The 21,501-nt window shown below is 41.7% G+C and overlaps 2 protein-coding genes across 5 annotated transcripts in view; one reads left to right on the top strand and one right to left on the bottom strand.

Annotated features, from left to right (window-relative positions):
- Window positions 1–21,501, top strand: part of UGGT2 (UDP-glucose glycoprotein glucosyltransferase 2) — a 413,106-nt gene that overhangs the window by 389,326 nt on the left and 2,279 nt on the right. Inside the window, exon 40 of one of the 2 annotated variants that reach the window (XR_005588057.1) lies at window positions 19,439–19,749. The exons of the other annotated variant lie outside the window; for it this stretch is intronic. The gene's annotated coding sequence lies outside the window, so the exon portion shown is untranslated. Of the gene's footprint in view, window positions 1–19,438; window positions 19,750–21,501 lie in introns of those variants that run through there. 2 annotated transcript variants of the gene reach the window in all.
- Window positions 1,276–21,501, bottom strand: part of DNAJC3 (DnaJ heat shock protein family (Hsp40) member C3) — a 61,535-nt gene continuing 41,309 nt past the window's right edge. For all 3 annotated transcript variants that reach the window (XM_039499694.1, XM_039499701.1, XM_039499687.1), the window contains exons 7-12: window positions 20,890–21,009; window positions 18,365–18,470; window positions 18,156–18,276; window positions 7,214–7,346; window positions 6,088–6,236; window positions 1,276–2,350 (exon numbers count right to left, since the gene is read on the bottom strand). In XM_039499694.1, the coding sequence (XP_039355628.1) occupies window positions 2,196–2,350; window positions 6,088–6,236; window positions 7,214–7,346; window positions 18,156–18,276; window positions 18,365–18,470; window positions 20,890–21,009 (784 nt within the window). In that variant the 3' untranslated portion in view covers window positions 1,276–2,195. The remainder of the gene's footprint in view (window positions 2,351–6,087; window positions 6,237–7,213; window positions 7,347–18,155; window positions 18,277–18,364; window positions 18,471–20,889; window positions 21,010–21,501) is intronic.

Raw genomic sequence — 21,501 nt, 5'->3', positions numbered from 1 at the left:
TGAGTTGTTACATCACAGCTTAACTCCCCTCCCTACTCACCATAACAAGCCCCCCCACAAAGCTGCTGTGGGGAAGGTGGAAAAAAAACAAACTCCACCTTGGCCAATCTGGTGGTGAGGGGGAAAAGTCCTCCCTAGCCCCATCCCTCCCCCTCCAGAGAGGAGTGGCTAGCACAATGCCCACAGCAGGGCCTGACCACATCTGGAGTTTTTCCACCCCAAGGGGAGGGAGTGTGGGTGATGCTCTGCCTGGTCCAGGGAAAAAGGGGCTTTTCCTGCCTGGCTTGCCCCTTTTCAACTCCCCAGCCCTTCCACTCCCTGGGGATGAGTCAGCAGTGCCACACTGACCCACTCCCCCGTTTGCAGCAGCTCCTGAGCCTCTCCCACTCTCCACCCATAAAGTGCTATTCCCCCCCATTCCGCCTGGCAAGCCAAACAATGCTCACACAGACCCACCCACACAGAGGTGCGATGCAGTCATTCGCTTTAAATACTTGTCAAAGTGCTTTTCAGTGAGCCATGTGACCGCAGAATTAATTCAAACACTGAAGTATGTGGTATAATTTAGGAAAACAGGACATATGCTTGGATAACACCTGCCTCTGTAGTGGTACAATTACTCTTTCAAGTAGCATGCTTAATTCTTCAAAGATACTTTTGTTTTACTAAGTCAATTCCTCACCATGCTTTCAGTGAAACATAAGTTGGAGGAATAGATTGAGAGAAGGTTTTAACTAGGTTGTTTTCCAGCTGAAATATAGAAATGGAATTTACTAACATGTTCTTGATTTAAAAATCAGCCGTTCTAAGAGTGGCGTCTATTAAAACCAGTTATTAACCATCCATTATTTTTCTACCTTCATAATTAGATTGTTGAGACTACTCAGTTGTGTACTTGACTGTTACAGTTTACAGTTGCCACATCACCACCAATCAGACAAAGTCACAATTGTATCCCATTTGTGCTTAAACAACTCAGTCCACATGTTTTGGCCTAAAATAAAACCTGCTTTATTCTGACCAAACAAGCAAGGCACTGATACCCTGGCTGCTTCACAAAGACCCCTAGAGCAATTGCATGGCAAGATGCACATTATTTTGTCCACTGTCACCCAGAAGAGAAGTGAGGTTTTAATAAGGTGCAACCCTAGCTACAGACTCGTTTCCTTTACAGATGCCAGACTATTACAGTTTGGATCTATAACCTACTACACAGTCACTTTAAAATAAGGAGAAATGTGTAAAAGGTAACTTCTGCTAGTGCCCAATTCAGGATCCATATAAGTTTAAAGTATTTATTAAAATCAGAGGCAAGTTGCTGCATATTTGGGGAAGTGTCACATTAAATTGCCCTGCTCAAATCTCAAGCAGGTTTTGTGTAAAAAGTACAAAATACAAAACCAATCAAGAAACTCTGGCTATTTAAGTATCATTCAGAAGCAAAATGTTCAAAATGAGGGAATTTTTTACTTTCATGTTTGACAGATGCCGTTATAATAGGGACTAATCATTCCGACTGATTTCAGATTACCAAACAAATTAAGTAGGCAGACATTTTCAAACAGTCAGTAACAATGTTATTTTAAAAAGATTATTTAAAACCAATCTGTAGTGGCCTCTTCACTCTCTATGTACCGCATCAGTGTGACAAAAGTAACACAATGCAGTAGTTGGTCAAGTCATTAGTCTTTCTTTTTAAGAATACTGAAAGATGGATCATTACCCTACATACACTAACTCAAATTTTCATTTGCGACTATAAAGATTGCTATACATAGTAACCTTTTACACCTCTATTAGGCTGTAGTTCCAAAAAGTATTTAAGCACATTCTTAACTTTAAGCAAATGCTTAAGTGTCATTGACTGATAGGATTTAAGCATGTGTTTATATGTTTTCCAGGTCATCATGCTTCTTCCTCAGTGGTAGTCAGGATTTCTGTATGCACTACTACAACTATATTAGTGCTAACAAAATCCTGGCCCACCCACTCACCATAATAGGATTGTTAAATTCACACTGCAGCAAAACTTTTTATTTTTTGTAATATTAAAGAGCTAGCTTTCCTTCTAATAAAGTAACTCTTTAGTTAAGGGCAACATATTTGAAATTTAAATTGTTGAATCCTGGAAGGAGTTTTTAAATAAAAAAAGTGTTAAATAAATCAGTGGCAGCCACAGAAAAATAGTCTTGGTTCTAATTAAAGTGGAATTTAAATTTAAATGGTCCTCCCGAGCTGAAAGGGTTGAATCCTTGCCATGTGTTCCAGGTTCTGTGAAAAGGGCTTCCTCCTCCCTGTTGGCTCTCTGCATCCAGTGGATCTTCTCCTGCATCAAACTTCCTCCTCATTTCTAAGGAAATATACATACATGGTAAAAAGGGACACAGATGTCACACATTATTACAGAAACAGTCTACTAATCAAGAGTATTTTGGTACCTCCAGCAGGACAAGAGGAAGAGACAAATAGTTTTAAAGCGTCGCTAACTCCAGACAGATGCAATAATTAATTTGGTTTATTTACTGTCATGTCTATGGATCCCATTACCACAGAAACTGCCAATTTAATTTGCCAGTATACTTTTACTGATAAACATAAGTCAATCTATTATAATTTAACAGTTGATGTTTTCAAAGCACTCTAGGGGATTTAGACATATTAATGAAAGGTACATGAACTAGGACTGTGAATTGCAGTTAACTCAAGTGATCAACACAAACCAAAGTAAAAATAGTCTTGATTAATTGCAGTTTTAGTCATACTGTTAAATAAAATAATAGAATACCAATTTAAATTTATTATAAATATTGTTGGATGTTATTCTACATTTTCAAATATATTGATTTCGATAACAAGACAAGGTATATAGTGCTCACTTTATATTTTTGATTACAAATATTTGCACTGTAAAAAAACTATTTTTCAATTCACCTCACTTTATCATGAAAGTGCAACTTACACAAGTAGATTTTTTTTTACATAACTGCAAACAAAACCATATAAAACTTTAGAGCCTACAAGTCCACTCAGTCCTACTTCCTGTTCAGCCAATCCCTAAGACAAATAAGTTTGTTTACATTTACGGGAGATAATGCTGCCCACATCTTATTTACAATGTCACCTGAAAGTGAGAACAGGCGATGGCATGGCACTGATGTAGCCAGCATTGGAAGGTATTTAAGTGTCAGATACGCTAAACATTAATATGCCCCTTCATGCTTTAACCACCATTCCAGAGGACATGCTTCCATGCTGATGATGCTTGTTAAAAAAATGTTAATTAAATTTGCGACTGAACTCCTTAGGAGGAGAATTCTATGTCTCCTGTTCCGTGGTTTTACCTGCATTCTGCCATATATTTTGTGTTATAGCAGTCTCAGATGATGACTCGGCATATGTTGTTTTTAAGAACACTATCACTGCAGATCTGACAAAAAACACAAAGAAGGTACCAATATGAGATTTCTAAAGATAGCTACATCACTTGACCCCAGGTTTAAGAATCTAAAGTGCCATCCAAAATCTAAGAGGGATGAAGTGTGGAACATACTGTCAGAAGTCTTAAAAGATCAACACTCTGATGTGGAAACTACAGAACCCAAATCACCAAAAAAGAAAATCAACCTTCTCTTGGTGGCATATGACTTCAATGATGAAAATGAAGGTGCATTGGTCTGCACTGCTTTGGATTACTATCAAGCAGAATCCACCTGTTCTCTCTTTCAGGTGACATTGTAAATAAGAAGTGGGCAGCATTATCTCCTATAAATGTAAAGAAACTTGTTTGTCTTAGCAATTGGCTGAACAAGAAGTAGGACTGAGTGGACTTGTAGGCTCTAAAGTTTTACATGGTTTTGTTTGAGTGCAGTTATGTTAAAAAAATAATTCTACATTTGTAAATTGCACTTCACAATAAAGCGAGGTGAACAGAAAAAATATGGTTTCTTTTGTTTTTACAGTGCAAATATTTGTAACCAAAATATAAAGTGAGCACTGTACCCTTTGTATTCTGTGTTGTAACTGAAATCAATATATTTGAAAATGTAGAAAAACATCCAAAAATATTTACACAAAATTTAAATTGATATTCTGTTATTGTTTAACAGTGAGATTAAAACTGCAATTAATCATGACTTCTTTAATCTCGCAATTAATTGTGATAGCAGCTCAGCTACAGGGAAGAGCTGCTAAACACAATGGCCAGCAGGAGCTATTAGTGAAAAGCTGCCTCCTATTTTTAGCTGCTATATTTCCCCCCCTTCCCCTTCCATCCCAACCTGAAGAGCAGTTCCTTTAGAGGGTGGGGAAGAGGTCTCGCATCACTTCTACAGAGTGACCATATCACAGTCCCAACCACTTTTCGTGGGTAGCTGGACTAGGTCGTGGATTGTTTTGCTTTTCAAAAGACAGGAACACAAGAAGCTTTGATTTAGCCTCTGCCCTATTCCATCAAAGGAGATGGGCTAATTGAAAGGAGAGGTGAGCAGGACACAACTGGAAATACAAGCCTAGGGATAGGGGGAGAAAGGGGAAGAGAGATGTGTACTTAATATGGACACTTTCAAAATGAAATGTTAGAATCCTCTCAGAGTATTTTCCAATGAATTTTTGGTTTTGGACATAAACTTGATGGGAGCAAAAACTGTGCCTTAATATTTTCTCCACTATCATGCAGGAAAAGGAGTCCCAGAAAGAGAACTCTGAAAAGTAACTTTTATTCAGTTTTTAAATGCAAGTCATTAAAATAGCATTAAGGTATTCTACAGTGTGTTTTTAGCCCATTAATATATTCCACGGACAGCTGAAGTTATTCTGCTTGTGACTTCATGCCTTTCAGGGCACATTTGGCATGTATAACAGAACATAAAACACCAACCCAGGAATGTCTTAACACTCAATTTAAAGAGAAGTGAGTAAGAACCATTTTGAAGTGTTAATGTCATTCCTGGCCAAAAGGACGGGATAAAAGTTAAGATCAACCTGTTATTCTGTGCCAGGTTCCAGTAAGAGGGGCAGAATTTGCAATGTGTTTATAACCGGAAACTAAAATCTGAACAGGTCCCTGTGCTACTAACCATAGTTCCACTGATTTGTGGTGGAATTACAGGACCTCGCCTCTGTACTACTTCTCAGATGAAAGCTATCAGGACTGCTACTACACTACTAAAAGACTTTCCTTTCTCCCCCTTACTTTGTTATCACCCTGGGTGTGTTGGGGCATTGTCTTATGTTTTTCATTAACCCTTTTAAGAACTTCTCACAGTGACCAGGGTCCCTCGATCTATTCAAGTTGAGACAGAAGTTGAAAACTCTCTAGGACTAATCCAACAGCTCCATTACAGTCCTCAGGCCATTCAGTGGTTTCAGCATGCCTGCTCCTCCCTCCTCCAGACCTGACTGCCCATTTGTAGCTCACCCTCTCTATTTCCCTATCTTGGCCAATGCAGACGTTGTAATTTACAGACAGAAAAATCTGTGATGTGGATTTAGCAATTCAGTGGATTTTGTATTGTGCAGGTGATTTATAGGTAAATAATAATCTCCTTGCCAAACTAGACAAAACTACCAGTCTTTGCTGAGGCAAAACAGAAGTTCAGCGTTTCTAAGCCAAACTATCATTAAAATGGAACAAGACCACATGAATTTCATCCAACTTCCCTCAGCTTTCTAGAAAAAAAATATCTATCCTAGTTTATACCATCTTTGAAATTCAATTGGTTGGTTTTATTTTTTGAGAACTTGGATTTTGGTTAGAGGAGAGAGGGAAATACAAGTTGATCATATGTAGCTTAGAATGGCTAGCTTCCCTATTTCCCAGGTGTGTGTTTGAAGTCTGTTTTGGTTTCTTATTGCATTCATTAAAACAGTATGATATTCTTGTATTGCCATTTCATAGCAGATAATGTGACAAAAATAGAATCATAGAAGGTTAGGGTTGGAAGAGACCTCAAGAGGTCATCTACTCAAATCCTCTGCTCAAACCAGGATCAACACCAACTAAATCATAATAGGTCATAATGGACATCACAGTTGTGTTAGTTCCATCCATTATTCTGAAAAGAACCACTGTGTAAATTTAATCAATACCTGGATCGGTAAGTACTTCTTTAGCAGCTGCTATATCAATAAACTTTTTCTCTGCCTTCTTCTTCTCCTCTTCATTCTGGAAGTTATCAGGGTGCCACTGAGATGCTAGCTTTCTATATGCTTTTATGATTTCTTGTTTTCTTGCATTTCTGGGGAGGAAGGAAATTAAGTTACTTATAAAGTCTCCAACTGTTCATGTGCCACATTAATGAGCCTACAATGTACTTATAAATATGGTGATACAACAGACTAACAGGCACCAAGAAAACCAGATATTCACTAGTTAACATTTTGCTGCCGGCAGTCAAGATTTCTCAGACAATAATGGCTTCCTCTAATAAGAGTAGTAGAAAACAGGTTGCGATTTTAAGTAAAACAAACCCAAATTTTTCAATTTACTTTCCTCAGAAAACAATTTAATTAATAAATTATGAGCTATTATTAAGTACTCAAGAGAATGTTAGTTCAATATCTTAATTTTTTTTTTTAGGTCTCTGAGTTGAAGAGTGTATAGTAGATTCAGAGATGATATAACAATTGAGTCAAACACAGAATTGAAAGAGGAAAGGAGGCAGGGTCACCAAAATAAGATTGGTAAAGAATGTGCACAACAGGATGGTTTTTTGTTGTTTTTTTAAATAAAAATCATTACGTTTGTTTCAATCAGGCCCATGACAGAAGTGAGTTTTTAGGAGGTATTTACTAGCTTTTTTCCAGCACGTCGTCTTAAACTGTCCCAAGCTACTGTGCTCTCAGAAATGAATTTTACTTTTTCTTCCCTTCCATAATTCTCTTCTGTCATTCTTTGGTTTCCTAAACTGCTTGCCTACATTGTTGCTCCATTATATTTGGAACTCTTTGCTAATGAAGGATTATTTCCCTGTTTATTGCCAGTTAGCACTTCTTTATTCCTTATTTAGGAGACTTTCTGAGCAAATGCTACTTAGAGGCTGGAAAAAAACCCAAACAAACCCTTATGACCACATAAAATCTAAACAATTTTAAAGTGGAGGGAGAGAGAATAGGGAAAGATACCCAAAAAAGCATAAATACAAGTGGCAAACATTAGACTATTTGATTAGTGACTGACTATGTAAAAAACAAACATTCTGGACATTCATCTCACCTTTTTATTCCTAAAATTTTGTAATAATCTCTCTTCTGAGATTGCTTCAACATCCTCTGGGCTCGCTCTAGGCCTTCACGAATCTGTTGGTCATTTTCACTGTTGGCCTGAGCAGTTTCATAATCTTGAATAGCTGCCCATAAAAATGAATGTAAGAGTATATTACACAGCTCACTAAATCAACCTACTTAAAAAAAAATAAAAATCACTCAGTTTAGATTAAGTACTATCCCTAGGGCTCAGATGTTTTGCCACTATCATTTGTAAGCAGCAAAACTAATTGCTGAAACTTCATGGAAAACTATTTAAATTTTGTCGTATTTTCCTTGGTATTTGAAAGTATCAGACAAGAAATATATTCTGACTCTTACTCAATGAAGTTCATTGTTTTATCTGCCTATGGTTTCTTAATGCACTTCGGAATCCCTCAGATGCTCTGGAACAAATTGTGATGCCCCAGTGTAAATCTTGTCTATACTAGGGGGTTTGCACTCCTGGCTAACCCAGCACAGGCAAGGCCTAACTCACCAAAGCAAGGAAATTAACTTGTAGTTTTTAATCCTTCCAATATGGAGCACACCTGGAAACTGGCAGCATCCCATGGCATCAGAAGGAAGTCTGGATCTAGTTCTTGTTTGGGATGGGGCAAGTTTCCTTGGAGGGTGCACTGAATTAAAGATTGGGAAACATGCCTTATAGTGACAGACTCCGGGGACTCTAACAGTTTCACGTAAACAAGAGAAAGCTAAAGGATGACTTGATCACAGTACGTAAGGCCCAGATCCTCAAAAAAAAAAAAAAACGTAGGTGTTGCTACACACAGTTGTAACACCCAACTTTTATAAAAATCACAGGAATCCACAAAGCTTAGGCTCTCCGTGCAATGCAGAGGGAGAGACAGGCACCTGAAAAGAGATTGCACAAAAGCCAGCATGCTAGGTGCAAAGCTGCCTAAACTCACCAGTGGGTGACAATGAAAGGGGTGTGTCCTAAAAGCCTCATCCCTCCCACAGAGCTTGGTGCCTAAATCCAGGTTGCAGGAGGTGCCTCTCCTCTGTCTGCGATCCCTCAGCTTAGGCGCCTTTTTTTTGCAAGAAACACCAGAGGTGTATTCCACAGTGGAACAGTTTCAACGGGAGAGAAAGAGAGAGGGAGCCCCGCACCAATGGTTAGGGTGCTCTCCTGAGAGGGGGGAGACTCCTGTTCAAAGCTTTTCTACTTGTCAAGCGGAAAAGAGGGAATTGAACCCAGGGCTCCCACTTCTGGAGTGCAGGCTCTAACCACTGGGATAACAGTTATCAGGGAGGCCCTGTTGTATTATTTTAGATAGAATATATGGGCCAGAAGGTAAAAGGCATTAACATGAGCCTAGTACTGTTGGACAGTGATAAACAAGATTTGGTATAGAGAGACCTCAGCCTCCTCACTACCATGGCACAAACATGAGAAAATTCATGCCATAGGTTAGAATTCCTCCCTTGATTAAAACAAGGCAAAAAGCAACACTCAGTGACAATGCACAACAAAGTTAATCAAAACCTATTACAGCAATAGTCCCCAAACTTTCTCACACACATGCATGCACCCCCTTATCCCTGTCTGTGCCCTCCCCAGAGCCAGGATCAAAAGCAGCACCACAGCTTGAGGAGGTGGGGACATGGAGAGGTGCAAAAGAGCTGAGGCTGGGGCCAGCAACCGGGGCCCTGGGCATGGGGCCGGGGCCAGAGCTGGGTGGTGCTCCCTCCTGGCCCACGGTGGGGGCTGGCCCAGGCCCCAGTTGCGCCCTCCCAAACATTCCTCCCCACAGTTTGGGGACCTCTGTATTAAAAAGTCTTTTTCAGGAGGATGAATATTGGTTAGAGTCTTATTTTGTTAAACAATCCCTTTTAGTGGGGAAGGTTAGCTCTGTGGTTCAGCTCTCAGTCTGAAATGAGTCACTTTCCTGCTTTTGACAAAACAGAGACACAGGAGAGAAGAGAGAGGATAGCAAAGATGGGGAAAATATGGCTTTTGTTGATGTTCTCAGGATACAGGGTGGCATGTGAGTCATGGACAGGTGCTTTAGGTTGCAAAGTCCACCACAACAGCTGTTGCTCTGTACCACAAGTCACCAGCCAAGGCAGAGACACCATCTGATTGGTCTGGCAGGTCCCACTCCTTCACTGGTCCTCAGGCTGAGCAGAGCTTGTGGTGCGGGTGCCATGCAGCACAGTTGATTTCAGGATCAGGTAGAAAGCAGAGAGTGTGTGGCTGGAGGAAGACAGTAGGGGACAGAAAGGGACACAAAGGAGAAGAAGAAAGAGTAGGATCTCACACATATTAGGCTGGGGTCCTCAATGGTGCACCGATGGCTGAGCAACCCAGTGGAGTATCAAGGTCTCGTGTCACCCCAAAATCCATCCACTGCATCTGTGGTGATGGTAAAAAAGTTTCTTCCTTCCCTCCACCTTAAGCCTCTTTGTAAGGGCTCCAAAAGGAAGTAGCAGGTGGAACAGACTGTCCTTTTATTATTTTGTTTACCAGTTAGGCCTCATTATCTGGCACACCAATTTAGATTCATCAATTTCCAGTCCCACACTTCTCTTATTTACTAGGAATGATTTTAACACAGGCCTTGAGTTATATTAATAGGCCTTTCTGTTTGGACTAAATTTAGTTTGTCGTCTCCCGTTAGCATTTTTTCCCCATTAACATTTATTGTTATAGGTTACGATGACATTTTATGAACTTTTACTTACTTTTTACAGCGGAGCTAATTAGGGTAAATCTGTAGGCCCAGTTATTACTATAGCACCAACCCTCCACCTCCTTGATTTTAAATGGGCTTTAAGTGCACTCTAAGCATGCAGATTGGGCCCTGTCAGCAAGATAGGTGGGAGAACGCCTGTCTTTATCTAGTCTGTGGCTCATGCTGGGACTCTGTCCAGGTGCCTAGGGTGAGAAAGCAACATGCAGGCCCAGAGGAAAAAACAGATACATTGGGGACTTTTACACCAAACATTTAGGTACCAATTTAGATGCCTATGGGGTTAGGCAGCAGCCAAGCCGGAGATTGTGGATCTTAGCAGCACCTAAGTCCCTTTGTAGCTCTGGCCATAAATACCTACACGGGGAACAAAACTCTGAAAATCCCTGTATCAATCTAGCAGACAAAGGTATACCAAGATCCAATGGCTAGAAGGTGAAGCTAGAGAAATTCACACAAGAAAAAAAAATAAGGAAAAAAATGTTAACAGTGAGAATAATTAACCACTGGAACAATTTACCAAGGGTAATGGTGGATTTTCCCTAACTGGCAATTTTTAAAATCAAGTTTGGATATTCTGCCTAAAAGATCTGCTGTAATTTAAATAAGAATTAATTCAGATAATCTAGTCTGACTGCCATAGGGCTATTACAATAGTCCTAGGGCCTTGGAATCTATGCTACAGCAACTAAAGAGACATATAGAAGAAGCAAGGGCATAATCAGAGCATTCTGCAGCTAGGATGTTTACAGCAATTGGCAGGCAGGTTGCAACAATTAGCTTTGGAAAGAGGCCACTGCAGTTATACCACTAGTCTCAAATACTCAACGCAGTTGGAGGTTTCATTGTATAGGACCTGTCTTCAATGTGCATTTGTTTTCAGCCTTTGGTGCCCAAGCAGCATATGCTACAAGGCCCCCTTTTACATGGGTTTATGATGACAATAGAACAGCTAATCATCTGAAATCTATGCACACATTTACATACCATACAGTTATATTTGTTTAGGAAGAAACAATATAGCGTATAAATAAAATTTTGCTTTTAAATCCCATACATAATATGTGTGCTTCTACTTGGAATTCTCACTTCAACAGATGAATACGGCTTCTATTTCAACAGCATGCAGTCTATCAGATACATAACAAGCAAAATACTGTAATGACTATGCAAAGGGACTAGGCATTTTGAAGAGGTATGCAGTTTGTTTTGTGCTTTGTTCTTAAGAGATAGCATATTGAATCACTGGGGCATTAGAAGTAGTCTTTCTAGATTTGATTTCTTCTTTTAGAAGAACAAAGCATTTCTTCATAAGAAAATTGAATTATTGCCATAAAGTAATAAGTGAAATACTTAGACTTCAAATTTTAATATTCTTCAACAGGCCCTGATTTGCATTTTATGTGTAATGAGCACTTTCCCCTTCACTGTGTTATAATCTTGAGAGTCTCATTATAAGTCTAAGACTCTTATGTTTCCTAAGTAAAAGTCTTTGCATCAAGATTATTTTCAAGCAGATGTTATTTCTCAGCAGGTGTTACATTTATCTTTTTGCTGTTTCTCTGCAAGACAGCAGGAGGTGCTAGCCAATTTATATTAGTCACTTGACAAGAGTGTGATTTTGTTTCAAGTAAGATATTCAAAAACAAAAGCTAGAAAGAATACTTCTGATGCCTCAGTGATTCACACTATCTTTTACAAACAAAGCACAAATAAGATTTCTATTCATTCTTGTATGGCTAGGTCATCTGCTAGCTAGCCCCACTGATTTGTCACTTGAACCAAAGCACTTTGCCTGCCGCTTAATACTTTGCCAAGTCACTTAAAAACACAGCGGGCTATACCAACCCATAATATATACACTACTGCATCTGATGGGGATAATGAAAATGCAGGGACTTCTCTATTACACTGCTTTATTGCCCCATAATGCTAAGCACCAGTGTAATTAATTTGCTGCATAGAACATGAAAGGGTATGTCCCTGTCTCATCATTAATTTCTAACAAATGCATATTACAGACTTGGTGTAACAGATTGCTCATTTTTACTGAATGCCACATGCATCTACAGTACGCAGCTATCAACTAACAGTTTAAAGTAAAACATTTTCTTCGAGTGCTTGCACATGTCCATTCCAATGTAGATATGAGCATGCCCTGAGGACAGTTGCTGGAATATTTTCCCCTAGTGGTATCTGTCTGGTGCTGTGCACTCGTAGCGCTGGTATAAAGCAGAGCACCTCCGGTACATCGCCATGAGACCCAGATCCAGACTCTGGGTACTGAGCCCGGCATTGAGCCTCAAGAAGAGGCCCCACAGGTCCTGGCTGATGCAAAGGGTGGGGTGGTGACCCTTCTGCCAGTCCTAGCCTCCTCTTCCCCAGATGAGGCTGTGGTAGCAGTGGGTGTGTCCCCTCTGCAAGATGACCACAAGGCTTACCAAGACTTACTAAAGCAGGTAGCCTGGATGTGGCTGATTCTGTGGTCAGATCTATGGCCACAGCAGTGACCACACACACAAGCTTGTGGTTGCAGTCGTTGGGTTTTCCTCTGGAGGTACAACTAACACTCCAAGACCTCCCCTTTGAAGGGCCCCTCATTCTTTTTGGAGCAAACTGATGCGAGGCTCTACAGGCTTAATGTTTCGAAGGTGACTTTGAAATCCCTGGGGCTGTATACCCCAGCGGCATCCAAGAAGCATTACAGGCCCCAACAGACTGGCCGTTACTTTGCCCAGCCAAACAGGACCTGCAGAGGAGGAAGAACAGGGGGTTCAGGTGTAGGCCGCCACCGGCTTTCACAGCAGGGCTGATGCAGGCCACCCCCAGACAGTCAGGCAGCTTGAAGTGCTCCTGACAAAATGCTTGAGGTAGACCTCTCAATCCCCACAATACTGGATCCAATTACCCCTGTTTTTGAACTGCTTGTCCCACTTCTTCAGAGCCTAGACTTCCATTACTTCAGACCGTTGGGTACTCAGCACAACAGAAGTGGTGTACACCCTCTAGTCTGTGTCTATCCTGACTTCCCACTCTCCCTCGCCGTCCCTCTTCAGGAACCCTTCTCTCAAGCAACTTTTAGTACAAGAAGTCCAATCCCTCCTTTGGGTGGGAGACATAGAAGAGATTCTGCATCACTTCAGATGAAAGGGATTCTATTCCTGTTATTTCCTAATCCTGAAAGCTAAGGGTGGTCTCAGATGTATCCTAGACCTGCATTGTCTCAACCGCTATCTCAAGAACTTAAAAGTTCCACATAGTCTCTCTGGCTTCCATCATTCCCTCTCTGGATCCGAGGGATTGGTATACTGCCCTCGATTTAAAGGATGTATACTTCTACATATCGATTTTCTGAGGCCACAGAAGGTTTCTAAAATTTGTTGTGAACCAAGTAAATTACCAGTTTGCCGTGCTTCCATTCGGCCTGTCAGCCATTCCACAGGTCTTTACCAATGTATGGCAGTGGGGGCAGCTTTTCCTCAGGAAGCATGGAGCAAATGTCTTCACATACTGTCTTCAACAATTGGCTAGTCAAAGGCCAGTCAAGAGCTCAGGTGGAATCCAACATCCATCTCATCCAATTAACTTCATCAGTAGGCCTAGGGCCCAGAAGGACACAGAAATCTACTCATCCTGGTGGAAAGAACAGAGTTCATGGATGTAATTCTCAACTCCATTCAGGCAAGAGCCTTGCTCCTGGAAGACTGGTTTTGGACAATTACAATTTCAGATCCACCCAGTCACAACAGCTCAAAAATGTCTGAGTCCTCTGAACCACATGACATTATACACTTATGTAGCAGGGGGGGAGGGATTGCTCAGTGGTTTGAGCATTGGCCTGCTAAACCCAGGGTTGTGAGTTCAATCCTTGAGGGGGCCAATTAGGGATCTTGGGCAAAAATCTGTCTAGGGATTGGTCCTGCTTTGAGCAGGGGGTTGGACTAGATGTCCTCCTGAGGTCCCTTTCAATCCTGATATTCTACAATTCTACATGAGGCTGTCTCTCAGACCTCTCCAAGTGTGGCTGGCCAGGGTGTATTCACCTACCCGGAATCACCTGGATTCAGTGCTCACAATGCCGGCTCAAGTCCTTGGTTCACTGACTTGGTGACTGAACAACTGCATGGCCTGTGCAGGAGTGCCCTTCTTGTGGCCCCACTCTCTAGTCTTGGACACATTAGCATTGTGGAGCCCACTCAGGGGCCCTCAAGACTTAAGGCCTATGGTCTCCGGAAGCGCTCTCTCTTCATATCAATATCAGAAAGCTCAGGACACTCCATCTAGCCTGCCAAGTGTTCCTGACCCACATTACAAACAAAGTAATTTCAGTTCTCCTGGACAACATGACTGCCATGTTCTACATCAACATGCAGGGCAGAGCTTACTCCTTCCCCTTATGCCGGGAAGCAATCCAGCTATGGGAGTTCTGCATAACGCATTCAGTCCATCTTGAGACATCATACCTACTGGGAAAACAGAACCAGCTAGCAGATTACCTCAGCAGATCTTTCTTCTCTCACCACAAATGGTCCCTTTGGCCAGACATTGCAGAGGGCATTTTTCAATGGTGGGAAACTCCCCTTATAGACCTGTTTGCTATCTACAACAACAGGAAATGCGACCAGTTCTGTTCCCTGCAAAGCCACAGCCCAAGGTCTCTTACAGATGCCTTCCTGCTATCCTGGATAGATCACCTGTATTACGCCTCTCCCCTATACAGATGTTACACAAGGTTCTGATGAAGATCAAGTGGGACTGGGCACGGGTAATTCTCATAGCCCCGGCATGGTCCAGGCAGCACTGGTTCGCCACCCTGTTAGGCCTCTTGATGGAAACTCCACTCCTGCTTTCGCTACACTCGGACCTGATCTACTGGGACCAGTCGGCTTCTCCACTCAAACCTCAGCTCTCTTCCTCCGACAGCCTAGAAGCTCCATGGCTGAATCCTTAGGAGCAAGCTTTCACCGAGTAAGTCCATGGAGTCCTGCTAGGCAGTAGAAAACCCTCCACCAGAGCCACTTCCCTTGCAAAATGGAAGCAGTTCTTCATCTGGGCCTCCCAATGCAGAGTTCCGCTCTCACAGTCCTCATTGCAACTATGTTAGAGTACCTTTTGCATCTCAAACAACAAAGTCTGGCTATTTCCTCAGTCAAGGTCCACCTAGCAGCGAGATCAGTCTTCCATTCCCAGGTCAACCACCAGTCTGTCTTTTTGCATGAGATGGTTACTAGTTTTCTTAAAGGCCTGGAGAGGTTATACCCCAGTTAAGAGAGCCTATTCCTCCCTGGCACCTAAACCTTGTCAAAGCTTATGGCTCCCCCATTCGAGCTGCTTGCAAGGTGCTTGTTGGTTCATCTCTCCTGGAAAGTGTCCTTCTTATTTGCCATCACCTCAGCCAGAAGGGATCTGGAAATCTGTGTCCTCACATCAGAGACCTCATATATGATCCTCTTTAGGGGATAAGGTGCATCTGCATCTGCACCCAGCGTTCCTCCTGAAAGTGGTTTAGCTATTCCACTGCAATCAAGCAATCTTCCTACCAGTGTTCTTCCCTAAGCCACATGTGAACAGGGAGGAGCAACGTCTACACTCCTTAGATGTTAAACATGCCCTGGCATACTATATACAAGGAACCAAGCCGTTTCACAGATCAACCCAGCTGCTCATAGCAAGAGCCGAGAGGCTGAAAGGCCTTCCCATCCTCACCCAGAGAATCTCATCCTGGATTACATCATGCATATTACAAGCTGCCTGATGTTCCTCCTCCAGGTAACCTGACTGCTCATTCCACAAAATCGCAAGCCTCCTTGGCCACTTTCCTAGGACAAGTCCCTATTCAGGACATCTGCAGGGAAGTAACCTGGTCTTCGGTGCACATGTTCTCAACATGCTATGTCATCACCCAACAGGCCAGAGATTATGCCAACTTCAGCCATGCAGTCTTGCAATCAGCTTGTTCTTGAACTCAGAGCCCACCTCCTGTGCAACTGCTTGAAAGTCACCTACATTGGAATGGACATGCACAAGCACTCGAAGAACAATTACTAATATTTCTGTAACTGTTGTTGTTTGAGATGTATTGCATATGTCCATCCCCTCTTATCAAAGTCAGCCAGTAGGAAGAAACTGAGGGAGTGCAGGATCGGCAGGGCCCTTTATACTGGCGCTATAAGCATGCAGCACCAGAGGGCACTGGAGCCAACCCTATGGATACCATTAGGGGAAAAATTCCAGCAACTGTACTCAGGGCATGCACACACCTACATGGAATGGACACGTGCAACACATCTCGAAGAACAGTTGAAGGTTAGTAACACTTTTTTTTTTAAGTGACTAACGTTTTTAGATTTTGCAAATAGTAAAAATACAGGCATGTACGTTCTAGTGAAGAAAGAGCGGAAGGGATAGGAACAATTAGTGCTGCACACCTCAAGAGAGGCATGATCGGGAGTACTGCTGGCATGATCAGTGCAGTGAACCTAGTGCCAGAAGAAAGTGCACACTGTACCTTCGTAAAGATATAATGAATGTCAATTCTAAGCATGCTCCCCTCCCGGAGGCTTTCTGCCCAACTATTCTGTATGCAACTGCACTGAATCTAGTCACTGCTGCTTAGACATTATAACCCTGTTCATAGTCCTCCTCTGAGCAACACTTCAGAAGATTAGTCCCATCTCAGAATAGATGTAGCAGGTTATGTTGTGCTATATTTGAGGGAGTGGCAGTATGGGGACCTCCTACCCACTGAAGGAAATTAGCTCACCAAGCCATGAAATTTTATTATTATTATTATTACCTCCTTTTACCACAGCTTGAAGTGTTATTAATGGCTTTAAAGTTATCCATATATTTTAAAAACCCATCATCAGTAACTATTTCCAGTGGCAGTAAATTCCATAGGCTGATGCATCAAACATCATTTCTCCTTATTAGTTCTATATTACCATCTAATTTCATAACGTATCCCTTATTCATATTTGGGGACAGGAGAAAAAGAAAGAAAGGGGTAATCAGCTTCCACTATGCCTTTATCAATGTTGAATACTGTACTCCAATTAAGTCTCTTCTAATTCTTCTTTCAAGGATTAATAAATCTAGTCTTTGCAATCTCTCCAATATGTCACATCAAACCTCTAACCAGCTAAGGCAGGGGTGGGCAAACTTTGACTCGAGGGCCAAATCTGGGTATGGAAATTGTATGGTGGGCCATGAATGCTCACGAAATTGGGGGTTGGATGCGGGCTCTAGGGTGGGGCCAGAAACGAGGCGTTCTGGGGTGCGGGAGGGGTGCGGGTGCTGGAAGGGGTCAGGGGTGCAGGCTCCAGGCGGCACTTACCTCAAGCAGCTCCCGGAAGCAACAGCATATCCCCACTCCGGCTCCTACATGGAAGCGTGGCCAGGCAGCTCTACGCGCTGCCCCGTCTGTAGGTGCACCCCTGTAGCTCCCACTGGTTGCGGTTGGGAGCTGTGGGGGCAGTACTTGGGGCAGGGGCAGCATGCAGCGTCCCCTTGCTGCCCCTATGCATAGGAGGCCGAGGGAGGACATGCTGCTGCTTCTAGGAGCAGCAGAGCCACAGCACACGCAGAGCGGGGCAAGTCCCGGACCCTGCTCCCCGGCAGGAGCTCGAGGGCTCTATTAAAATGTCTGAAGAGCCGGATGTGGCCCCCGGGCCGTAGTTTGCCTACCCCTGATCTAAGGACTTGTCTACCTGACATTAGCAAAAGCACTGAGTAGGGTATGATTTGTAAAGTGCTCTAACTGCCTTGTGTAGGCCCCCTCTGGTGTACTCTAAAAGATACATTAACGAAAATTAGGTAGTCCTGGTACTTTTCAGAGCATGCCAGCAAGGCCTACATGGGGCAGTTAGGGTGCAGCATGTTATTGTGCTTTACAAATCATACTCCTCTGGCACACTTTGCTGTGTCTTGTAAACAAACCCTTAATTTCCCTTACTTCACTGTATGCTTTTAAGACAACTTTGCATAGGATAAAGATAGGCATGTACTGTTGTCTTAATGACAATTCAGTTAAAGAAAACAGAAGTATCAGCACTGATTGCATGCCATAAAACATATTGTAGCATCCAAACATTTGTGAAGATTGCCAGTAACGCTTCAGCAAAGGTTGTCTGGAGGAGTTATTCTTGTAGTATTCTTTAAAGTTTGAAACCATAAATCTTAAGTCAAAAGTTTTACCTTCCTCATATTGCTCTTCTAATAAATAGGCTTCTGCTCTGTCTTTTAAAGCATTCACGTTAGCTGGTTCCAGCAGCAGAACTTCTGTGCAAATTTTTATGGCTTCAGCAGACTGCTCATTCTGAAAAGGGGAAGGGAAAACAATGTTTGTATTTGTTTTTCTTGTGAAATATTATTTACTCACAAGGGTAAAAATTGTTCTTTTTTACCTTTGAGAAGCAGTGACAGATCCTTTCTTTGGCACGAGTAGTGTAAATAGGAACCTTTGGCTCAGTTTTCATTACAGATTCATATTTACTGATGGCATCTGTGTACCTATTTTAATTGCGAAAATAAACTGAGTATTTTGGAACACAATTATTTTCTAAGCAACTGTATCAATTCTTCAGTGGTCATTAAATGTACTAACTCATACAAAGTAACTTGGAAACTGTCACTGGGCAATTTGTTTTGTTTGGGATGATTTGCATCTCTTGCAATGCCCCTCTCAGCCTCAGAGGCTGTGTCTGCGCCAGCAGGAGAAAGAAAACCCTTAACCTCTTTAAGAACTGCACCCCCATCCTCTCTTCATGGGTTTGAGAAGAGGGGGCTCTTTGGTTGACTGGTTGGACAGATACGTGCAGCATAAGCCTATCAGCTCCCACACACTGAAAGGGGAAGGCTTATAAGCCCCCCACGCCTGGAAGAACCATTCTGCAGAAGAAAAAAGGTTCTTCCCTCCTTGCCTTGAGGTTACAGGAGGATAGAGTTTCATGGCCTTGCTTTGGGTATCACGTAAGGAATTTTCCCTCACTGCCAGCTTGGCCAGGCAGAATTACTTTTTTGCCTTCCTTTCAGCAGTCCAGGGACCCAGTGGTTAGTTTAGGTTAGGTTAGGTTGTAAAAAATGCACACTGTTGCAACTTAACAGGTGCTCAGTGCAGGTACTTGTTCAACAGGGAATCTAATTCCCTGAAAAAGTGGAATTGGACAGGATTAGGAGAAGGCATCTCCTAAAGAAGGTGGGGGTGGAGTTGGTGCACCTAATGTCCAGTACAGTGAGGAGATAACTCCCTTAAACCTCACATAAGGATAAGGCAGTGGGGTCCCAGCTATGGGCTGGGATCAGGTTAGTTGGGGAACAGATTACACAGGTACAACAACCTGCACTGGACAAGTTATTGCTGGATAGTTCCCAGATGTGTTACTTAATCAAGTTGTGACCAGTTAAATCACATTTCCAGTGGCTGGTCTGTATTTCTGCAGCGTTCATGACAATGCTCCTTTGCATACTTTCATCTGCAGAGAGGCTCCAGAACGAAAGCATCATTTGATGAGCAATTCAAGTGAGCCAAAAGAGAGACTGACTGTCATGCTCCTGGGACTCCCAACAGCCTAAAGAGCTGAACCAAGGTTTATGTTTTTAAATGCACAAAAACTAACATTTGTCTGAAATGTACGATTTTTCTGAAACACAAACGGAAGTGCGGGGTTAAAAACTTTCCATTCCATCCCTAACTAATCACATAGTGCCTAGGTTTTGAAGCACAAACAATACATTATCTATGGACCTCATTGTGAGCTGGTCTCAGGCCCCTTCAGACAAACTTGGGATGGATTAAGGCTGGCATCCCATCAAAGAGAGTTATTTTAATTTTGTTTGTTGTGTATTAGCAGCCTGAAGAAAAGTTCTGATAACATTACATAAATAGCAACTTTCAAGGCTCCCGTAATTATTTTCTTGCTTCCTGACTCATGACAAACTCATGAAAAATGTATTTAAAGGCTGCAGTGATATTTTATTTGCAAATATGCTGTGATCTCCACTGTTAAACACTGATGCATTAAAATACACTTTTAAATAAGAGACAACATTTAACACAAATTAACAGCACTGACACTTCAATTTACTGGTGAAATGAATAACCACATAAAGCTTTCCAGAGAGGCCACACAATAAACCAATAAAATTACTCAAAAAGTTTATTGATTTTTTTAAATATTTATCAGCAACTCTGCTGATAAAATTTTGCTTTGTCATTTTTGCAGTACTGTAAAGCAAACTAGTTTTCCTACACACATACTACAAAGTACAAGAAATGCACGTTTGAGAATTGAAGTATTCCAGATTACATCCTTAAATTTAAAAAAAACGTATCTGCTACCACACCACATTTGAAACTCAAATAAATGATGAAAAGCTACCGCCACTCTATCACTTTACATAACCACAGTTTGTGCTAGGTGGTATGTGATTGACAAGTCATACAAAACTGAGCAGCAGCAAGCAGCAGAAATTTTAAAAAAAGACTATTCATCACATCTCAGGAGTGGGGTGGGGAGCCCCATTTGCTTGGTGCGTCTATTATCAAGGGACAATTTGTAGTAGCATTCATCTTTATTTATTAGTTATATGCTGCTATGACACCTGAGAGCTGAATACAAACATTGTCTGTGCCGTGATCTTATAATCTATTTAATGCAAAGAGCAAACTAAAATGGCAATAGGTCATGGAGAATAGGAAGGGAAACGGGACAAGTAAGAAGCAGATAAAAAGAAGGAACAAATGTTACTGATGGAACACATGTGTTGGTGTCTATTTTTAAACTGAAGTTCTCATGGCCGTGCCCAGTGTTCCATCCCACATGTCAAAACACAAAACAAAACATACTATCTCCAAATCTGTGAAGTTTTACTGCTTCAGGAGGAGTCATAGTACTGGTATCATTCAGTAAATGCTGACTAGTGCTCTTACCTGCCTTCCCTGATGAGTTCCTCTGCTGACTCGATTTGCTTATTAAGTTTCTTTACTTGTTTATAGTGAGAAAAACACAGCTTATGGTCCTGGTCAAGTTTCAGACACTCTCGGACTTCACTTTTCATGCAGGAAAAAGAAACATTAAGGGATTTCAAAAAGAAGTAGAGAACAGTATTTTTTAAAAAGCTGTCTGGAGTGACAGATTTTTCTGCATTGCATTCTCTATTCCTCTCAAGAGCATGTTAATGTGTGAAATTTAACAAGAAACATCCTCCTGATATTAAAGTAATGGGGGAAAAAAACTGTATGTTGCCAGAAATGTATACTCGGCATAAAGTTATACTACATATTACAATATATTGTTCTCTAGTGCATATTTCCAACTGTTTTGTCCAGCATTTGATAGTTATTGACACAACTATCTGTAATGACATTTTCCAGTATATTCTTACTCCACACATACCATTACAGTCCATGTTAGCATAAAAACATTGTACGCCTCCTAAACCAGGACAGACCACTCTGATGGGACTCGGATACTTGACTCAAAAGACTAAAAAGTTTAATTTTTAAAAACCTCTTCAGAGACTGCTTATTTGCCTAGAACCC

The sequence above is a fragment of the Mauremys reevesii genome, linkage group 1, assembly GCF_016161935.1.
Source record: "Mauremys reevesii isolate NIE-2019 linkage group 1, ASM1616193v1, whole genome shotgun sequence".
NCBI classification, from domain to species: domain Eukaryota; kingdom Metazoa; phylum Chordata; order Testudines; family Geoemydidae; genus Mauremys; species Mauremys reevesii.
The sequence above is the reverse complement of the archived record's forward strand: the minus strand, read 5'-3'. Positions and strand labels throughout refer to the sequence as shown.